We start from the raw sequence: 17,136 nt of genomic DNA on the forward strand, positions 1-17,136 counted from the left end.
TGACTGCAAGTACATCCTGTGCCAACTGAATAACTGCTATTGAGATGATCGGGAATGCTAATGGAAAGATAGTGGCAGGTATTATGTAGACGTCCTTGACAGAGACAAGCCTTCGATACCCAAATACGCCGTCTTTGGACTGCTCACTATGGTTTGAGATGGTCTTGCTATCAGATAATTCAAGCTCAGGTGTCATGTCTGTGTTGAATATGGCTTGTTTGATTACCTCTAGCTCATAAAGACATTTCAACAGTATGCACCTGATGCGACAGATGTTCCCTGACCTCCAGAGGTGCCCTGCCAGTGACATTCAGAAACAGGAGGGAAAATATTTGGACGGCGTGCATTTCAGTCAGAGACAAGTAAATAGATTTTATGCCTTGAGGATGTCTATAGTGGCTCAGATGAGGGACTGATTAAATCCAAAGCTGGACACACACACACACACACACACACACACACACACACACACACAGTCTCAGCAACAGAGTAGTGTGTGCCGGCTGAATCTATGTAAATCAAATATGTATTTCCACGTCTCTGTCAGCATACCAATGCTTCATACATGAGGGGATTTATATAAATAACACGCACAGACCTACGTCACCAGACTATTTGCATAATTGATTTATCTTCAAAAAAACATAAAGCACTTTCACTCATCTTAACCACAGGATAAGAAAACTTTAAATAAATTAAAAAAAAAAAAACAAAAAGTTGTGCATTTTAACCAGACGATGGGAAAAGTATTCTTAAAATGCATTCTAAAAATCAGAATAATAAATAATTATTCACAGAATTTTGAAGTGCCTATGATGACAATGTGCTACAGACGGGAATGAGACACCAAATTGTTCTGCTTATTGAAGGAAGTCTGCAAATTACTTTTTGCCTGGTAGAAGGACAAAAAAAAAAAAAAAAAAAATTATACATTTGATGTTATACAAATATACACTACCATTCAAAATATTGGGGTCTGTAAGATTTTTGAACTGATTAAACTGAACAAAAAGAGATGGTAAAGTAATAGATTTCTATTTCAAATAAATGCTGCTCTTTTGAACTTTGTATACTATTACTATAGTAATCAATGCAATATTAAACACCAATGTTTTCATCACTGATAATCAGAAATGTGTTTGAGCAGCATATGAGCATATTAGACTGATTTCTGAAGATCATGTGACACTGAAGACTGGAGGAATGATGCTGAAAATTCAGCTGCGCATCACAGGAATAAATTACACATTAAAATATATTAAAATCAAAAACATTATTTTAAATTATAACAAAACTTTACAATATTACTGTTTTTACTGTATTTTTAACCAAGTAAATGTAGCTTTGGTGAGCAGAAGAGACTTCCTTTGAACAGTAGTTTATGTAACAAAAAGTTATGTAGTTGAGTGTAATGATTTCTTTTCTTTCTTTTTTTTTCTTTAATGAAAGAAAAAGACATTTGCGGGAAAATAAATAAATAAATAAATAAACAGAAGTAACATGATTTACTCAGGTAGCACGTTATGTAACACATTTCTCATTCCACGTTTCCCCAAACACTGTTTCCAAGCATGCTAATTTGTTGACAAACCTAATAAATCAGAATCCACGAGGTGCTGAAGACTGCTCCGATTTCTCATTACGATCCTGCTCAGCCTTCAAAAGCCAGGAGCGATCTGAGCTACATAAACTGTGGTGATGTAACCTTTTTGTTTGCCTTCATGGCCTGTTCCTCATGAATAAATCAGACTGAGGGTGAGTTTAACACGCTCTGAGTGCAGGAGCGAGAACGTCTCCGCAGCCTCGCATGCCATTTGAGAGTGATTCAACTCGGAGAAATGGCCTGCGCTGTTCACTTCATGTGACAGAATAATATGTCGTCTTCACGCGCTCGCCAGAGATCAGTGAACACTCCCGTTTCTAACTCGAACAAATCGCTCAGCGTACGCCTCAGATGTGACCCGTGCAGTGAGCTCGTCTCATGCCACAGCAATGTTCAATCCGCAGAATCCCATCAGGGCTCATTAGCGGCAGGTGCGCACCTTCAAAGTGAGACAAATGCCCCTCTCAAAAAGGGTCTCCTTCATGGCCTAATAACGCTCTCATGGCAAGGTCAAAGCCGTGTGGAACATCTGCATGTGCTGCGCTTACAGGACGACGACGAGGGTGACCAGGATTCTCGGTATTCTATTGATAGATACAGTAAAGACAGATACAAAAATAGACAGAACATGGGACAGATTTGACCCAGCCCATGTGAGTTTGTATTGTGTGAATGCACCATTTGGGAAAACAAATCTAGCTGAAAATCGCCCTCAGATCTCTAGGTCACTCTGAGCGGCGAAGAACAATGGAGGACGATAGCGGAAGACTGTTCTAAAAATAGCGCCAGTCCTCAAGAGAAGATAAAATAACGTTTGATAAAAGAGATGAAAGTGCTTTATGGGTGGGAGACGTCTTGTTTGTGTCCATGTGGGCAGATGAAATTTCTATTCCACATTTTCAACATCTCGTGTTTATTATTGTGTGTGTGTGTGATTGATGACCTGGATGATCTGTAGAAATGAGGTGTTTGGGCTCAGGACTCCCTGCGGTTAAACTGTTCACACATAACAACACCGTATTCACCAAAGTGAGGAAACAGTAGGTGTGTGAGACTGTAAACACACAGATGAGTGACGGCTCATGGATCACCCCATGCTGGTTTTAAAACGACAACTTTTTGGTTACCGGCACAGATCTTTTTTTGTGCCAAACCACCGACAAGCATCCGCCCATGACTTCAAAAACCTCCAGAAACTCAGCATGGAGTTCAACACCGCAAAAAATATTTTCTTTATCAGTATTTTTTTCATTTTCCAGTGAAAATATCTGAACAACCTAAGTCTAGGCTTAAAACAGAGAGAGAGAGAGAGAGAGAGAGAGAGAGAGAGAGAGAGAGAGAGAGAGAGAGAGAGAGAGAGAGAGAGAGAGAGAGAAACCCAGTATCATTGAGTTGAACAAAAAAAAAAATCACGATAACACGTTTTGAAGCCTTTAATGCATTCATAAATAATTGTATCCAAAGTTAAAATTCATTATAATATTGGAAGGTTTGCTTGTCATGTACAGTATTTTAATCCATTATACTTTCTATAATATATTATAACTGTGGTTCCTTCAAAAATTATTCTAACATGCTGATCTGCTTGGCAGGAAACTTTAATCTTATTATTATTAAAGTTGAAAACAGTTAATATTTTGTGGAAACCAAGACACCCTACTATTCAAAGGTTTGGGGTAATATTTTTTTAAAAACAATGAAAAATTAAATAAAAAAAATACACATAAAATAAACACAAAAATAACACAAAATAAAATCAAAAACATTTATAATAAAAGATTTATATTTCAAATAAATGTTGTTCTTTTGAACTTTCTACTCATCAAAAAATCCTGAAACAAATGTATCTCAGTGTCCAGAAAAATATGAAGCATTAAAATATTGATAATAACTTATCCATTATCCATTATAACTAGATATATTATTAGTAATTTAGAGCTAATAATAGCTTATAATAATTAAGAACAAAATCAGCATTTTAGAATGATTTCTGAAGAATCATGTGACACTGAAGCCTAATTATATTTTAAAATATTTAAAATAGAAAGCAGTTATAATATTAAGAACATTTCATAATATTAATGTGTTTATTGCATTTTTGGATTAAAATCAACTGTAAGATTGCACCAGCCAGCCAGAAGTCTGAGTTATATTTTAATTAAAAGATGTCTATTAATTTTAATTAAAAGGTCAAGTATTTTTTAAGAAAGAAAGAAAGAAATGATAAAACATACAAGCAGTAAATTCTAATTAGCTATTCTAAAACTCTGAGTGTAGGTTACTTCCCTGACATCTGGAATCAGGGCTTGATCACACCAATCTTTAAAAACGAAGATAAATTTGATCCTAACAACTACAGAGGCATCTGTGTGAGCAGCAACCTGGGAAAGTTATTCTGTAGCATAATAAATGCTCGCACCACACACTGAGCAGAAGTCAAATAGGATTTTTACCAAATTACCGTACAAATAAACCACATTACATATGACAACATTAGATCATCAACATTATTAAACTTCCATTAAATTAACGACCAATAAATTAATGACCAATTAATCGATTAATCTTTAACCTTAATGCTGCAAAATGCGTCTATTACAGCGGCACGCAGTCACCAGTTAAAGGGGGATAAAATGTGATTAAGATCATTTGATAAAATGAATGACCAAATGAAGAGAGCACGCTGTATGTTTGAGATAATTTTACTTTGTTGACTGTTTTCTATCCCGCACGGAGACCGCTGAACACGCCTCTTTAAATGGTTTCATGGTGCTCGTTGTTGTATTTTAAAACACAATTGCAATGTTTTCACGACATAGCATTTAAAATAAAATCACCCAAACATAGGCAAGTGTGTCTGTGCAGAGAACCACTTCCATTGGCGCTGCTGCAGCAAAATTTTATCGCATATTATGAACAGTACTTAATTTGATTACTAACAACTATTGCATTTACAGTGCATTAGATCGTGACAGTGCATGCGTGCGTGCATACGTCTCATTCGGCATGTGAATGTTTCCAAATGTTTCCATATTCGCAATGTATTTGAATGTTAAACTATTATTTATAATGTAAACTAGGCTTGTACTTTACATGCATTTGCATATAGACAGAAAACATCATCCTCTTCACATGAGAAAAAACATCCTTGGCATAACAGCAGAGTGGACCGGTATACTACAGTCTATTTAAACTGACCAGTGTAACCTTTTATATGTTTGGTTGACTTTATTTTATTTTGATAATGAACTGCGATGTAAGTTTGAATTGCTAGAATACGTGCGCACGAGGCACCAGAGCGATCAAAACAGCTGAGACATAAAACAAAACAAAACAAAACAAAACAAAACAAAAAAACACTTTTTGGAGTAAGATATAATCCACAAAAGTGTTTACTTTCATTTGTGCACATGCACAATAAAAACAGAAGATTTGTGCTCTTGTAAAATAAAGCAAACAAACAGTATCGCAATGTCATCCTTTTTTTTTACATGAACTTATGAAGCGTGGCCACACTTCTGTTTTAAATCCGTTATCTTAATTATTAAAGTCAGATATATTTCGTTTTTTTTTTTTTTTTTTTTTTATGCAAACAAATTGATATTTTTATGTTAGGACTATTACTTATATAGGCTATACATTTTCCTTAAAGCATCCCATTTTGTCCCAGGGCTTGAAAACCTGTGCCTAGGCTAGTTAGGTCCATGCAGAAACTTGTGAACGATGCTCGGCGTCACTGTTTAGTGACATCATTGAATGCACCGGGAAAATGTATTGTCATTATAAGCTCTGATTATGACAAGTGCGGTATAAAAGCTTTGTTTATTAGAGGAATAATTGGTTAGCTGGAAAATGTTACATCGTGACCATGCTTTTGGATGCGTTCCAGCCTATAGCCTACATTTATGTGGCTTTGTTCTGGTTTGCTGGTTGGTCACGAATTTCCACAAATTCAATAAAATTTAGGCATCGTTTCTTTTCCTAAATCCTCACTGTCTAACCCTCTAATTTGGCAGGTTTATTTTCTTGTCTGTCACTTTTAATCACTGTTTTCGCATCTCTTACTGTGGTAAACATGTGGGAAGGGAAATGAAAGATTTCATGAATTAAGAATTTGTTCGATTTATTAATTTGTTCCCTTGTGCCAGTTTAATCATGGGTTATTTAAGGAACAAATTCATGAAACATGGACAGTTGCCACAAATTAATAAGTCGTAGGAACGAATTAACAAGCTGATAGCCTTTCTGTCCTGTGTCCCGCAGCCCCGCACGATATGAAACAATTATCTGATGAAATGACTTAGTTACTACATTTCTATTGCTTTCCATGTTGAATAACTTTGTGTTGTTTCTATTTTAATGTACTTTTAAAGTTTAAATCACATTAAAAGCTTAATTTGTACATTATGAATGAATGTTGATGCGTTTATATACGTCACCGTCACTCAGCCGCTCGCACGTATTTTGCGCACGAGATGCACGCAGCCCAAAATCAAACAGGTTAATCGACCATGATTGCTTTAATCGATTGCATCTCTTATCAACAATTAATCGATCATAGATTAATCTTTGACATCCCTAGACCACATCTATACATTACATACTCTAACTGAAAAACATGTTAACCAAGATAAAGGTAAAATATATGCATGGTTTATTGACTTTAAAAAAGCTTTTGACTCAATTTGGCGCCAAGGACTATTTAAAAAACTTACTGAAAGAACAATACTGCCAGACCTGGGCCCTGACAGTCAACCTGAAGAAAACCAAAATCATGATCTCTCAGAAAAGATCCAGATCCCAGGGAACACAACACACATTTACATTAGGCACTAACCAGATAACACACACATCACACTTCAACTACCTGCATTTGAAAATCACATCCACAGGAAACTTGAATAATGCTGTGAATGAACAGAGATAAAGCACACAGGGCCTTCTACGCCATAAAACACCAATGTCCTATAGAAATCCCTATTAGAATTTGGCTGAAAGTATTAGAATCAGTAATTGAGCCCATTGCCCTCTATGGCAGTGAGGTGTGGGGTCCACTGACAAATCCAAATCAAGATTTCATCAAATGGGAAAAACATCCAATTGAGACCCTGCATTCAGAATTCTGTAAATATATATTACCAGTGCACCGACACACAACAAATAATGCATGCAGGGCAGAATTAGGCAAATATCCTGTAATCATAAAGATACAAAAAAGGGCAATTAAATTCTGGAAACATCTGAAACTCAGTGACCCTCAATCATATCATTATAAAGCCCTGCAACACCAAGAGATGAGCAAAGAAAGCAGTCCCCTCCCTCAGCTGATCCAGTCTGATGCTTCACTAACATCTGCTGATGCTCTGAATCACAACATCAGAATCAATCAGATTACTGCACAAATCAAACACAACTACAAACCCAAACACAACAACAGAGTAAAATGCAATGCTGTTTGGCCCTAAAGAGAGAGTACAGTATGGCAGAGTATCTGTACACAGTGTCAGATAAGAAACTGAGAAGCACGCTGACCAGATACAGACTCAGCGGACACAAGCTGATGATAGAGACGGACAGAGATTGTGTTCACACTGTGATCTGAATCAGATGGAAACAGAACTGCACTTCCTAACAGAATGCTCGTAATACACGGACATACGGACAGTGTTCTATGATCAAATACAGCAGACCCATCAGACATTTAAAACTCTTTCAAACCAGGAGAAACTGTCGTATCTGTTAGGAGAACACAAGAACTGATGTGTGTTTGCTGCTCAGTATGTGTCTGCCTGTCTCCATAGAAGAGAAAACACTCAACCTGCCCTGATCTGATGTTTCCAGCACATGTAGATTATGTTATGCCATATTAATCTATTATAGTACTCAGATGTATATTTTGCCTCTGTAAATCTAATACTTTATCTTATTTTATTTTATTTCTAACTTTTACACGTACATACACTAATTCATTTTGCACTACATGCTTAATACTTTTTATATATTTTTATTATTACTATTACTATTATTATTTTTTCTTCTCTGTTAATACATATGTGGACTAAATCAAACCAGCCCAAACTCAACTTCTTCAACAAAAAAAAACAACATTTTTCATTCAAACAAATAAAACCCAAATAAAAACAAAAATAAAATAAAGAAAGAAATTGATTAATTGTTTATAAGTATCAAATTCATTGACCTTATTTTAAGGATTTCTAGACCATTTTACTGGAAACGAGACAAAAACACTGCATTCGAAAATGATTTTCTGCTGTACGCGCCGTTGACTGTGTGTGCGTACCTTCTGCATGCCTTGCAGAGCCTGCTGCAGGAAGCTGAGCTGCTGCTGGCGGGTGGTGTCCTCCTCGCTTCGCTGGGGCTGCGCTTTACCCTGCTCCTGTTTCAGAAGCTCCACCTCATTCCTGTAGGCATCCAACTGACACCGCAGACTGTCGTTCTCTTCTTTCAGAGCCTCCACCTGAGCCAGCGGCCCTGAGAGGCCAAAGAGAGAGAGAGTAGGAGAGATATGAAAAATGACAATTGCACTGGCGACAGGAAAGGGAAATAAGCAGACAGAGACACATGTGCGAAGGAGGCAGGGGTGAAAACCAATAATGGAACAGAGAGAGAAGAGCCGCATATTAAGAGTTGTGTGAAGAGTAACGGCGAGGCCTGGAAAGGGTAAAATGAAAGAAGAAAAAAGCGTTCCTCAAAAGCTGCTTAGAGAATTCTGCTGATGGACCGAGATGAAAGGACCCTCAGTACCACTGCTGCGTTCCTTTAGCTTTCAGAGGCTAATTAGAGAGGATTAAATGGAGAGAAAGTGTATAACTTAATGCTTGACTTAATGTACCATGAGCATTGTTATCAAACGACTCAAATTAAAACAGGCACAAAAGGGTTCTTCACACCGAGACATTCCGTCATTCAGCCGTCTCTTAACAACCCGATGATCAGAGACGCCACCTCAGCTCCGCGTCTAGCGGGAGGAGATAACGGGATTATGCCGAGAAGCGTGTCCCTCTCAGATTGGGCAGGGAGCGGGGGGAACAGCCGGGCGCCTGATCGCGAGGCTGATGAAGGATCTTTGCTTATGCGGCTCTGAAGAGGGAGAGGTTGAGCGTTTGAGTGACGTGGGTGGAAGATAAGGAAAGCCAGGTTGAGCTATGAACTCTGCCGAAAGTCTGCAGGGAACACACATCATTACCTGTTTCAGCTCTGGTCCAAAACCGAGCGAGCTGCCTACCTAGACTGCATTTTAAATGTCCAAAAAGATAGGGAGCAATGATATTCTGCATTTTAAGATACCTGTTTTTGGTTGGATTCAAAGGGAAACAATGAATACATCCCTTATGAAGAAGACAATCTAAGACTTTGGATCCAAGGTGGAGGATATGAGAAATATTGATTATAAATATATAGGCATTTCATTCGATACTTAGAAGTATTGATAAAACAGTTCATTATAGTTTCAAAATATATATCTTTCAGATCATATGTATGAGCTTAGTATGTTTTATGCTTAGACTATCATGTTGTTAGCTTGGCTATGCTAACAACAAACTCTGAAAGTTTTCGTAGAGGATTTCACCCTTCACCAGGAGTTTGATTGACAGACGATCTGACCAGTCATAACGCTGAATCTGCCATTTTGTCAGACAAACAAACCAGACAGGAGAGTAGATTAACTTGATTGAAAAATGGTGTGTCTTGACATCTTTCCGCCGTTGAAACAAGAAACCTTCTGATGTTCATTCATGTTTATTGCATGCTATAACTAGTAAAGAGCAATACACATGCCGCTCAAAATTAACCTCCACAGACATGCTACACCAAACATTAAACACACACAAAATAGCAACAAAATTTTAAATATCTTAAAAAAATCACAAAAAAAAAAAGACAGATACTAAACTGAAACTTTATTTCATACCAAAAGTAACCTGCTCTGTCTTGTCTGTCGGCATGTTGTCAATGTCCTCTTTTCACTGAGTATTAACATGATGTGTGGCGAGAGTGCGCCATGGCTTGTCAGATGTAGCAACAGTAACTAAGGCGGGCGGGTCTTTGCAAAGGATCAATTCCAACAGGAATCCAAGCACTCTGGAATATTGCATGAGAGGGTGAAAGATTTCCCCATGCAGATTTCGAAATGGCTTAGGTTGGTCACACAAATTTGCTGTGTTGAAGTTGGGTTGTGACTTCTGTGTGATCATTCATCGCTACACTATTGACAACAGACATGAAACTTTATTGCCCTGCAAAATTTCATCAGAATTTTGCCACCAGAATGTGACTTTATTGGAATCAGTTGAGTCAAGTCTCTGAAGTCAAGTGTTGAAGCTGACGTACAGAGTTGCATCTGAATCATACACACTCACTCATAAACAAACGTCCATGTAAACATAAATCACATCATAAATCAAAAATTCAAAACATTTACCATTTTACTTTAAAGTAAAGCCAGTTTATCTTTGAAAAATGGCTCTTGAGACCCATAAAGTTTGCAGAGGGGCCATTCTGTTGCGCTAGACCAAGCCCAATGGAATGGCAATTCACGCGGGACACAAGAACACATCCTTTATGAAGGTATCTGCCATGTTACCAATTCTGTGTTTTGTCTGGAAGCATGTTTGGTGTGAATTAAAGGAGCAAGAAATAGAGAGACAGAGAACAAGAGCGGGAGAGATACAGAGACACAGACAGAAAGGGAGGAAAGCTAGCTGTTTTTATTGATTCATCACATCAAGCTGCTGCCCTCAGAACCATCCGGTTCACCTTCCACAACACGACAGGCAGCTCTATTGACCTGTGCTGCCCAGGGGTGCTGACAGTAAAGAAAGCAGCTCCCGTTTGCACACTGTACTACAGCTATTGTCAGAGGACACTTGCCCGTTATCACTGATTAACTCTGGGGGAAAAATAAAAAGCAAACATGTTGGGCTGCAGCAAAGACGGAGGTGAATCTGCTTCAAGTTAATATGGCTAAAACTCACACCGAGGTTAGCATGAGCCACTTTTTCTTTACGGAGGTTGCTCGTCTTACTGGCAGGTATGAAATATTTGTTTTCATGAACGCGGTGGGTGTTGAAATACCTCCTTCATTAACCGTGTGGATCTCCTGCCCTTTCTATCCTGTGACATACTTTCAGATATCTGACAACCCACTGACAGTGACTCTTATCATTGTTTTCTAATAACTAAGGTCGCAGTTGAGAAGATGTGTGAATCAAACCTGGTAAAATGTGTGATTACATTTGCATATATTTTCATACTAATGAGGGATTCTCTTACACACTAGAAAATCTAAAATATATATACAAAAATCACAAGATAAGAAGCACAAAATAAAAAAAAACAACAATCTCACCACAAAAAATCTTCTATAAAAGAAGGGTGTGTGAGGGACTGTGTGTGAGCTAAGTGGTCTCAAGATGACAAAAAAGACAATGGAGTCCCACAGTGATCATTTTATGCTATCCCATGATTCTCTGTCTTGAGCAGCTATAGTACAAGTTCTCTAACAGCAGTTTTTTTTGTGACAGGCAACCTGAAATGAACTGGAAGAACAGCTGGCAGACTAATGCTCAGCTCGACAGCACCCACATTCAGGAAACCACAGGGGGTTATGGGAATAGTAATACAAAAATTACACTGTTCCTCCATGATTGAATTGGATGCCCACAGACAGATTTGATTTAATTTGCTCACATGAGAGAAAGTAAAAATCACTAAAATAAACATGCTGGTGTTGGAACCGTGGCCTATTGCTTGTGGGTGGTGCACATATGAATAAATATACATGCATACATAAGTTTTTAAACTCAAGATATAATGCTGTTGAGAATATCCCATTCAGTCTGGTTATGCTGTTTTTGCAGTGAGAAAAAATATAGCCACATACAGTAATTGGTCTGATATTTATGTCAAAATGTTTTTTGATACAAAAAGATTCCAAAGGGAGGCCACTTTGCGGAGGGTTGATGAAGGATCTTTGATGAGCGGCTGACGAATGAGGAGAGAGTTGAGCGTTTGAGTGACGTCGGTGGAGATAAGGAAAGCCAGGTGAGCTATGAAACTCTGCCGAAAGTCTGCAGGGAACACACATCATTACCTGTTTCAGCTCTGGTCCAAAACCGAGCGAGCTGCCTACCTATAGACTGCATTTTAAATGTCCAAAACAGATAGGGAGCAATGATTATTCTGCATTTTAGAAGCACTGGTTTTTGGTTGGATTCAAAGGGAAACAATGAATACATGCCCTTATTGAGAAGACACTCAAGACTTTGGATCCAAGGGGGAGGATATATGAGAAATATTGATTATAAATATATAGGCAATTTCATTCGATACTTAGAAGTATTGATAAAACAGTTCATTATAGTTTCAAAATATATATCTTTCAGATCATATGTATGATCTTCCACAACACGACAGGCAGCTCTATTGACCTGTGCTGCCCAGGGGTGCTGACAGTAAAGAAAGCAGCTCCCGTTTGCACACTGTACTACAGCTATTGTCAGAGGACACTTGCCCGTTATCACTGATTAACTCTGGGGGAAAATAAAAGCAAACATGTTGGGCTGCAGCAAAGACGGAGGTGAATCTGCTTCAAGTTAATATGGCTAAAACTCACACCGAGGTTAGCAAGAACCACCCACTTCTTCACTGAACTGAGCTCGCCCTACTTACAGGCAGGTATGAAATATTTGTTTTCATGAACGCGGTGGGTGTTGAAATACCTCCTTCATTAACCGTGTGGATCTCCTGCCCTTTCTATCCTGTGACATACTTTCAGATATCTGACAACCCACTGACAGTGACTCTTATCATTGTTTTCTAATAACTAAGGTCGCAGTTGAGAAGATGTGTGAATCAAACCTGGTAAAATGTGTGATTACATTTGCATATATTTTCATACTAATGAGGATTCTCTGTTACACTGGAGAATCTCTAATAGTTTTTATATTCAAAATTTCATGAGTTAAGCAGCACATATGTGAAGCCAACAAGGGTCTCACTTCAAATTGTCTGTAAAGAGGGTGTGTGAGGGACTGTGTGTGAGCTAAGTGGTCTCAAGATGACAAAAAAGACAATGGAGTCCCACAGTGATCATTTTATGCTATCCCATGATTCTCTGTCTTGAGCAGCTATAGTACAAGTTCTCTAACAGCAGTTTTTTTTTGTGCCAGGCAACTGAACATGAACTGGAAGAACAGCTGGCAGACTAATGTGCTCAGCTCGACAGCACCACATTCAGGAAACCACAGGGTGTTATGGGAATAGTAATACAAATTACACTGTTCCTCCATGATTGAATTGGATGCCCACAGACAGATTTGATTTAATTTGCTCACATGAGAAAAGTAAAATCACTAAATAACATGCTGGTGTTGGAACCCCGGGCCTATTGCTTGTGGGTGGTGGCATATATGAATAACTATACATGCATACATAAGTTTTTAAAACTCAAGATATAATAATTCCCAGGTCTGGTTATGCTGTGAGAAAAAATATAAGCCACATACAGTAATTGATATTTAGGTCAAAAATTGTTTTTTTTGATACAAAAAGATTCAAAACCACTTTGAGGTCTCACAGGAAAGGCAATTATATGAGGTTCCATTAGTTCCTGAGGGAATGTTTATTGAAAAAAAAAAATCATAAAAAGTCAGATAAAACAGCCAGCATCCCTATCAGATTGGGCAGGGAGCGGGGGGAACAGCCGGGCGCCTGATCGCGAGGCTGATGAAGGATCTTTGCTTATGCGGCTCTGAAGAGGGAGAGGTTGAGCGTTTTGAGTGACGTGGGGGGAAGATAAGGAAAGCCAGGTTGAGCTATGAACTCTCGGGCCGAAAAGTCTTGCAGGGGGAACACACATCATTACCTGTTTTCAGCTCTGGTCCAAAACCGAGCGAGCCTGCTGGCCTACCTAGACTGCATTTTAAATGTCCAAAAGATAGGCGACGAGCAATTCGATATTCTGCATTTTAAGATACCTGTTTTTGGTTGGATTCAAAAGGAAACAATGAATACATCCCCTTATGAGAAGACAATCTAAGAACTTTTGGATCCAAGGTGGAGGATATGAGAAATATTGATTATAAATATATAGGCATTTAATTCGATACTTAGAAGTATTGATAAAACAGTTCATTATAGTTTCAAAATATATATCTTTCAGATCATATGTATGATCCTTCCACAACACGACAGGCAGCTCTATTTGACCTCTGTGCTGCCCAGGGGTGCTGACAGTAAAAGAAAGCACTAGCTCCCGTTTTGCACACTGTACTACAGCTATTGTCAGAGGACACTTGCCCGTTATCACTGATTAACTCTGGGGGAAAATAAAAGCAAACATGTTGGGCTGCAGCAAAGACGGAGGTGAATCTGCTTCAAGTTAATATGGCTAAAACTCACACCGAGGTTAGCATGAGCCATTTTTTTTCGGAGGTTGCTCGTCTTACTGGCAGGTAATGAAATATTTGTTTTCATGAACGCGGTGGGTGTTGAATTACCTCCTTCATTAACCGTGTGGATCTCCCTGCCCTTTCTATCCTGTGACATACTTTCAGATATCTGACAACCCACTGACAGTGACTCTTATCATTGTTTTCTAATAACTAAGGTCGCAGTTGAGAAGATGTGTGAATCAAACCTGGTAAAATGTGTGATTACATTTGCATATATTTTCATACTAATGAGGGATTCTCTGTTACACTGGAGAATCTCTAATAGTTATATTCAAATTTCATGAGTTAAGCAGCACATATGTGAAGCCAACAAGGGTCTCACTTCAAATTGTCTGTAAAGAGGGTGTGTGAGGGACTGTGTGTGAGCTAAATGAGTGGTCTCTCAAGATGACAAAAAAGACAATGGAGTCCCACAGTGATCATTTTATGCTATCCCATGATTCTCTGTCTTGAGCAGCTATAGTACAAGTTCTCTAACAGCAGTTTTTTTTGTGACAGGCAACCTGAAATGAACTGGAAGAACAGCTGGCAGACTAATGCTCAGCTCGACAGCACCACATTCAGGAAACCACAGGGGGTTATGGGAATAGTAATACAAAAATTACACTGTTCCTCCATGATTGAATTGGATGCCCACAGACAGATTTGATTTAATTTGCTCACATGAGAAAGTAAAATCACTAAAATAACATGCTGGTGTTGGAACCGTGGCCTATTGCTTGTGGGTGGTGCATATATGAATAAATATACATGCATACATAAGTTTTAAACTCAAGATATAAGAATTCCCAGGTCTGGTTATGCTGTGAGAAAAAATATAGCCACATACAGTAATTGATATTTATGTCAAAATTGTTTTTTGATACAAAAAGATTCAAAACCACTTTGAGGTCTCACAGGAAAGGCAATTATATGAGTTCCATTAGTTCCTGAGGGAATGTTTATTGAAAAAAAAAAATGAGAAAAAGTTCGAGAAAAGTGCCAGTTACACAGTCTGAATCCAGATATATATCAAGGGTCATTAAATTCCATGAAGCTTAATTCTTTTTTCGCTCTTCATTTATACTGTGAAAATTAGCTGGTTATTACTTCTATCTGCAAATGTATCAGCACTGTGTGATCTGAGAAAAGGTTCCTTATAAAACTGATGAAACAACAGTATACAAAATATATACACATTTTGCACACAAAACCCTCTAAAACAAAAAGAAAAAACACCTCTTGCTCCTCTAAAAGAAAAAATATATATCCATCATATACTCTCAACAATCAATAATGGATACGATACCTGAATCATCCGAATCCTTGCTGTCCAGGGCATCCTCCATATCATCATCCGACATCTCCATTTCCTCCTCCCTCCGAATACCCATCAGCTCTTCATTGTGGATGTTTCTGATCTCCTGTGAATGAGATAAATAGAGTCTATAATCCCTACCGCTGCTGGATGATCTCTCACATTTGATTAACACATGAAATATATGAGCCGGAAATGTAATAAGCCATCCGATCAGATTGTAAAAAAGTGATTGAACTCGTCAAGTGCTATAAAAGCAGGCGGAGCTGCTCCAATGGTATCGATGCAGAGAGGCACCTGATGTTGGCCGACCTTGTATATGCGTGCAGTCAAACATTGCATAAGAACTCTTAATGTGTTATAATGGCTGCCAGTGGGGCTTAAACATGGCAGGAAGTGATTGCACAGCCACCACAGATCTGCAGGTCCGGGCAGGGGCAGATGAAGCAGATGTCTAGGCATGGGCGCTGCCCTGTGGGCACTCCTGATGGGGGAGTTCTCCGCCTAATGAGGCATGCACAAAGCAATCCGATAAGGCTGTGCAAAGACACAACATGACCGCCACAGGGAGAGAGAGACTTACTCTCTGACAACAAACAAAAGGCCTGGCATAAACATTACCATCTGTCTAGCACAGCAACACATGATCTTACTGAGAATTACAGAGGTCGAGCAGGTAGCGCAAAAGCAAACAGGCCCATCTGCCCAATCAGGAGAGGGAAAGATGATGTGGGGTGCTTTAAACTTTTCTGCAATCTTTAACACAGGACGTCTAGCTGCCTACAGTATAAATGGCCTGTGACTGAATTAAGTTTGTCTAGGCAACTGCAAATAGCCATTTGCTTGGGATAACAATCAGCTTGAAGTGAGAAGAACCCGTTATACTAACTGGAAATTTTTCTGTCTCAAAACCAACACTTACTGAAGCTGTGTTTACGCTAGAAATAGCCAGAAAAACTTGCAGGGGAGCTCAAGAAAATGAGGATGAAAATCCTCTAAATTCCGCTAAGCCTGAATGTAGCTCTGAGTCAACAACTCATCCTCCGCCGCCATCTTACCGTCACATTTATGAGAGAAGCGCAGTGAGGGTCCAAACAGCTCCAAGGGTGAGAAGCAAAGTAAACATAGTTTAATAGTGTGTCATCTATTACCTATCACTTACTGTCACCTGCTCCAGACATAACTAACCAGATTCAGGAGTGAAGCAACCTCCTCCTACAGCAAAGGATGTTTAAATGGCACTAATGGGCTCTTTTAGAACATAAACATTTCGAGTGTTCAAAGGCTTATGAAAGCTTGCCATATCCCTGAAGCCCTGCATTGTCATACTAGAGGGATTCCGACAGTTTTGAGGTCGGCTCTTCTCAATACATAATGTAAAAGGTGAGAGAGGCCTGCTAACTCTCTCTTCTTCTCAAATGAGGCTTCACCTCATTGTGACAGCATAGAGAGCTTCCTGTCATAGCCACGGTGAAGCTAAAAGCACAATGCCAACCCGGGAGTGAGAAGAAGCTCATATCTGAGTGTAAACATATTCAACTTGAGTTAAGTGGCCAAAGCATAGGGAAAATGAGGGATTGGAGGAGGAAAACAGCAAGTAAAGACTACATCAGCTTCTTGAAATGATCAAGGAATATTAGGGTTGTTGCATACACTTTCTTGTCATCTGATGGGAGAAATGAAAGAGGTGAAATAAGAGGAACTCAATAAAAGAGAGAGCTCAATAAGGACACACTTACTGCAGCATTAATAAGCTCCTT

General features: G+C 38.7%; 1 protein-coding gene across 4 annotated transcripts in view; it reads right to left on the reverse strand.

Moving 5' to 3' along the window:
* The window catches only part of LOC109054353 (ecto-NOX disulfide-thiol exchanger 2-like), a 217,260-nt gene that overhangs the window by 17,957 nt on the left and 182,167 nt on the right, over positions 1-17,136 (reverse strand). For all 4 annotated transcript variants that reach the window (XM_042770421.1, XM_042770420.1, XM_042770422.1 and 1 more), the window contains 2 exons: positions 15,368-15,482; positions 7,905-8,095 (listed from right to left, as the gene is read on the reverse strand). In XM_042770421.1, coding sequence (XP_042626355.1) covers positions 7,905-8,095; positions 15,368-15,482 — 306 coding nt within the window. The remainder of the gene's footprint in view (positions 1-7,904; positions 8,096-15,367; positions 15,483-17,136) is intronic.

This window comes from Cyprinus carpio, chromosome A14, assembly GCF_018340385.1.
Source record: "Cyprinus carpio isolate SPL01 chromosome A14, ASM1834038v1, whole genome shotgun sequence".
In the NCBI taxonomy this organism is placed as follows: Eukaryota; Metazoa; Chordata; class Actinopteri; order Cypriniformes; family Cyprinidae; genus Cyprinus; species Cyprinus carpio.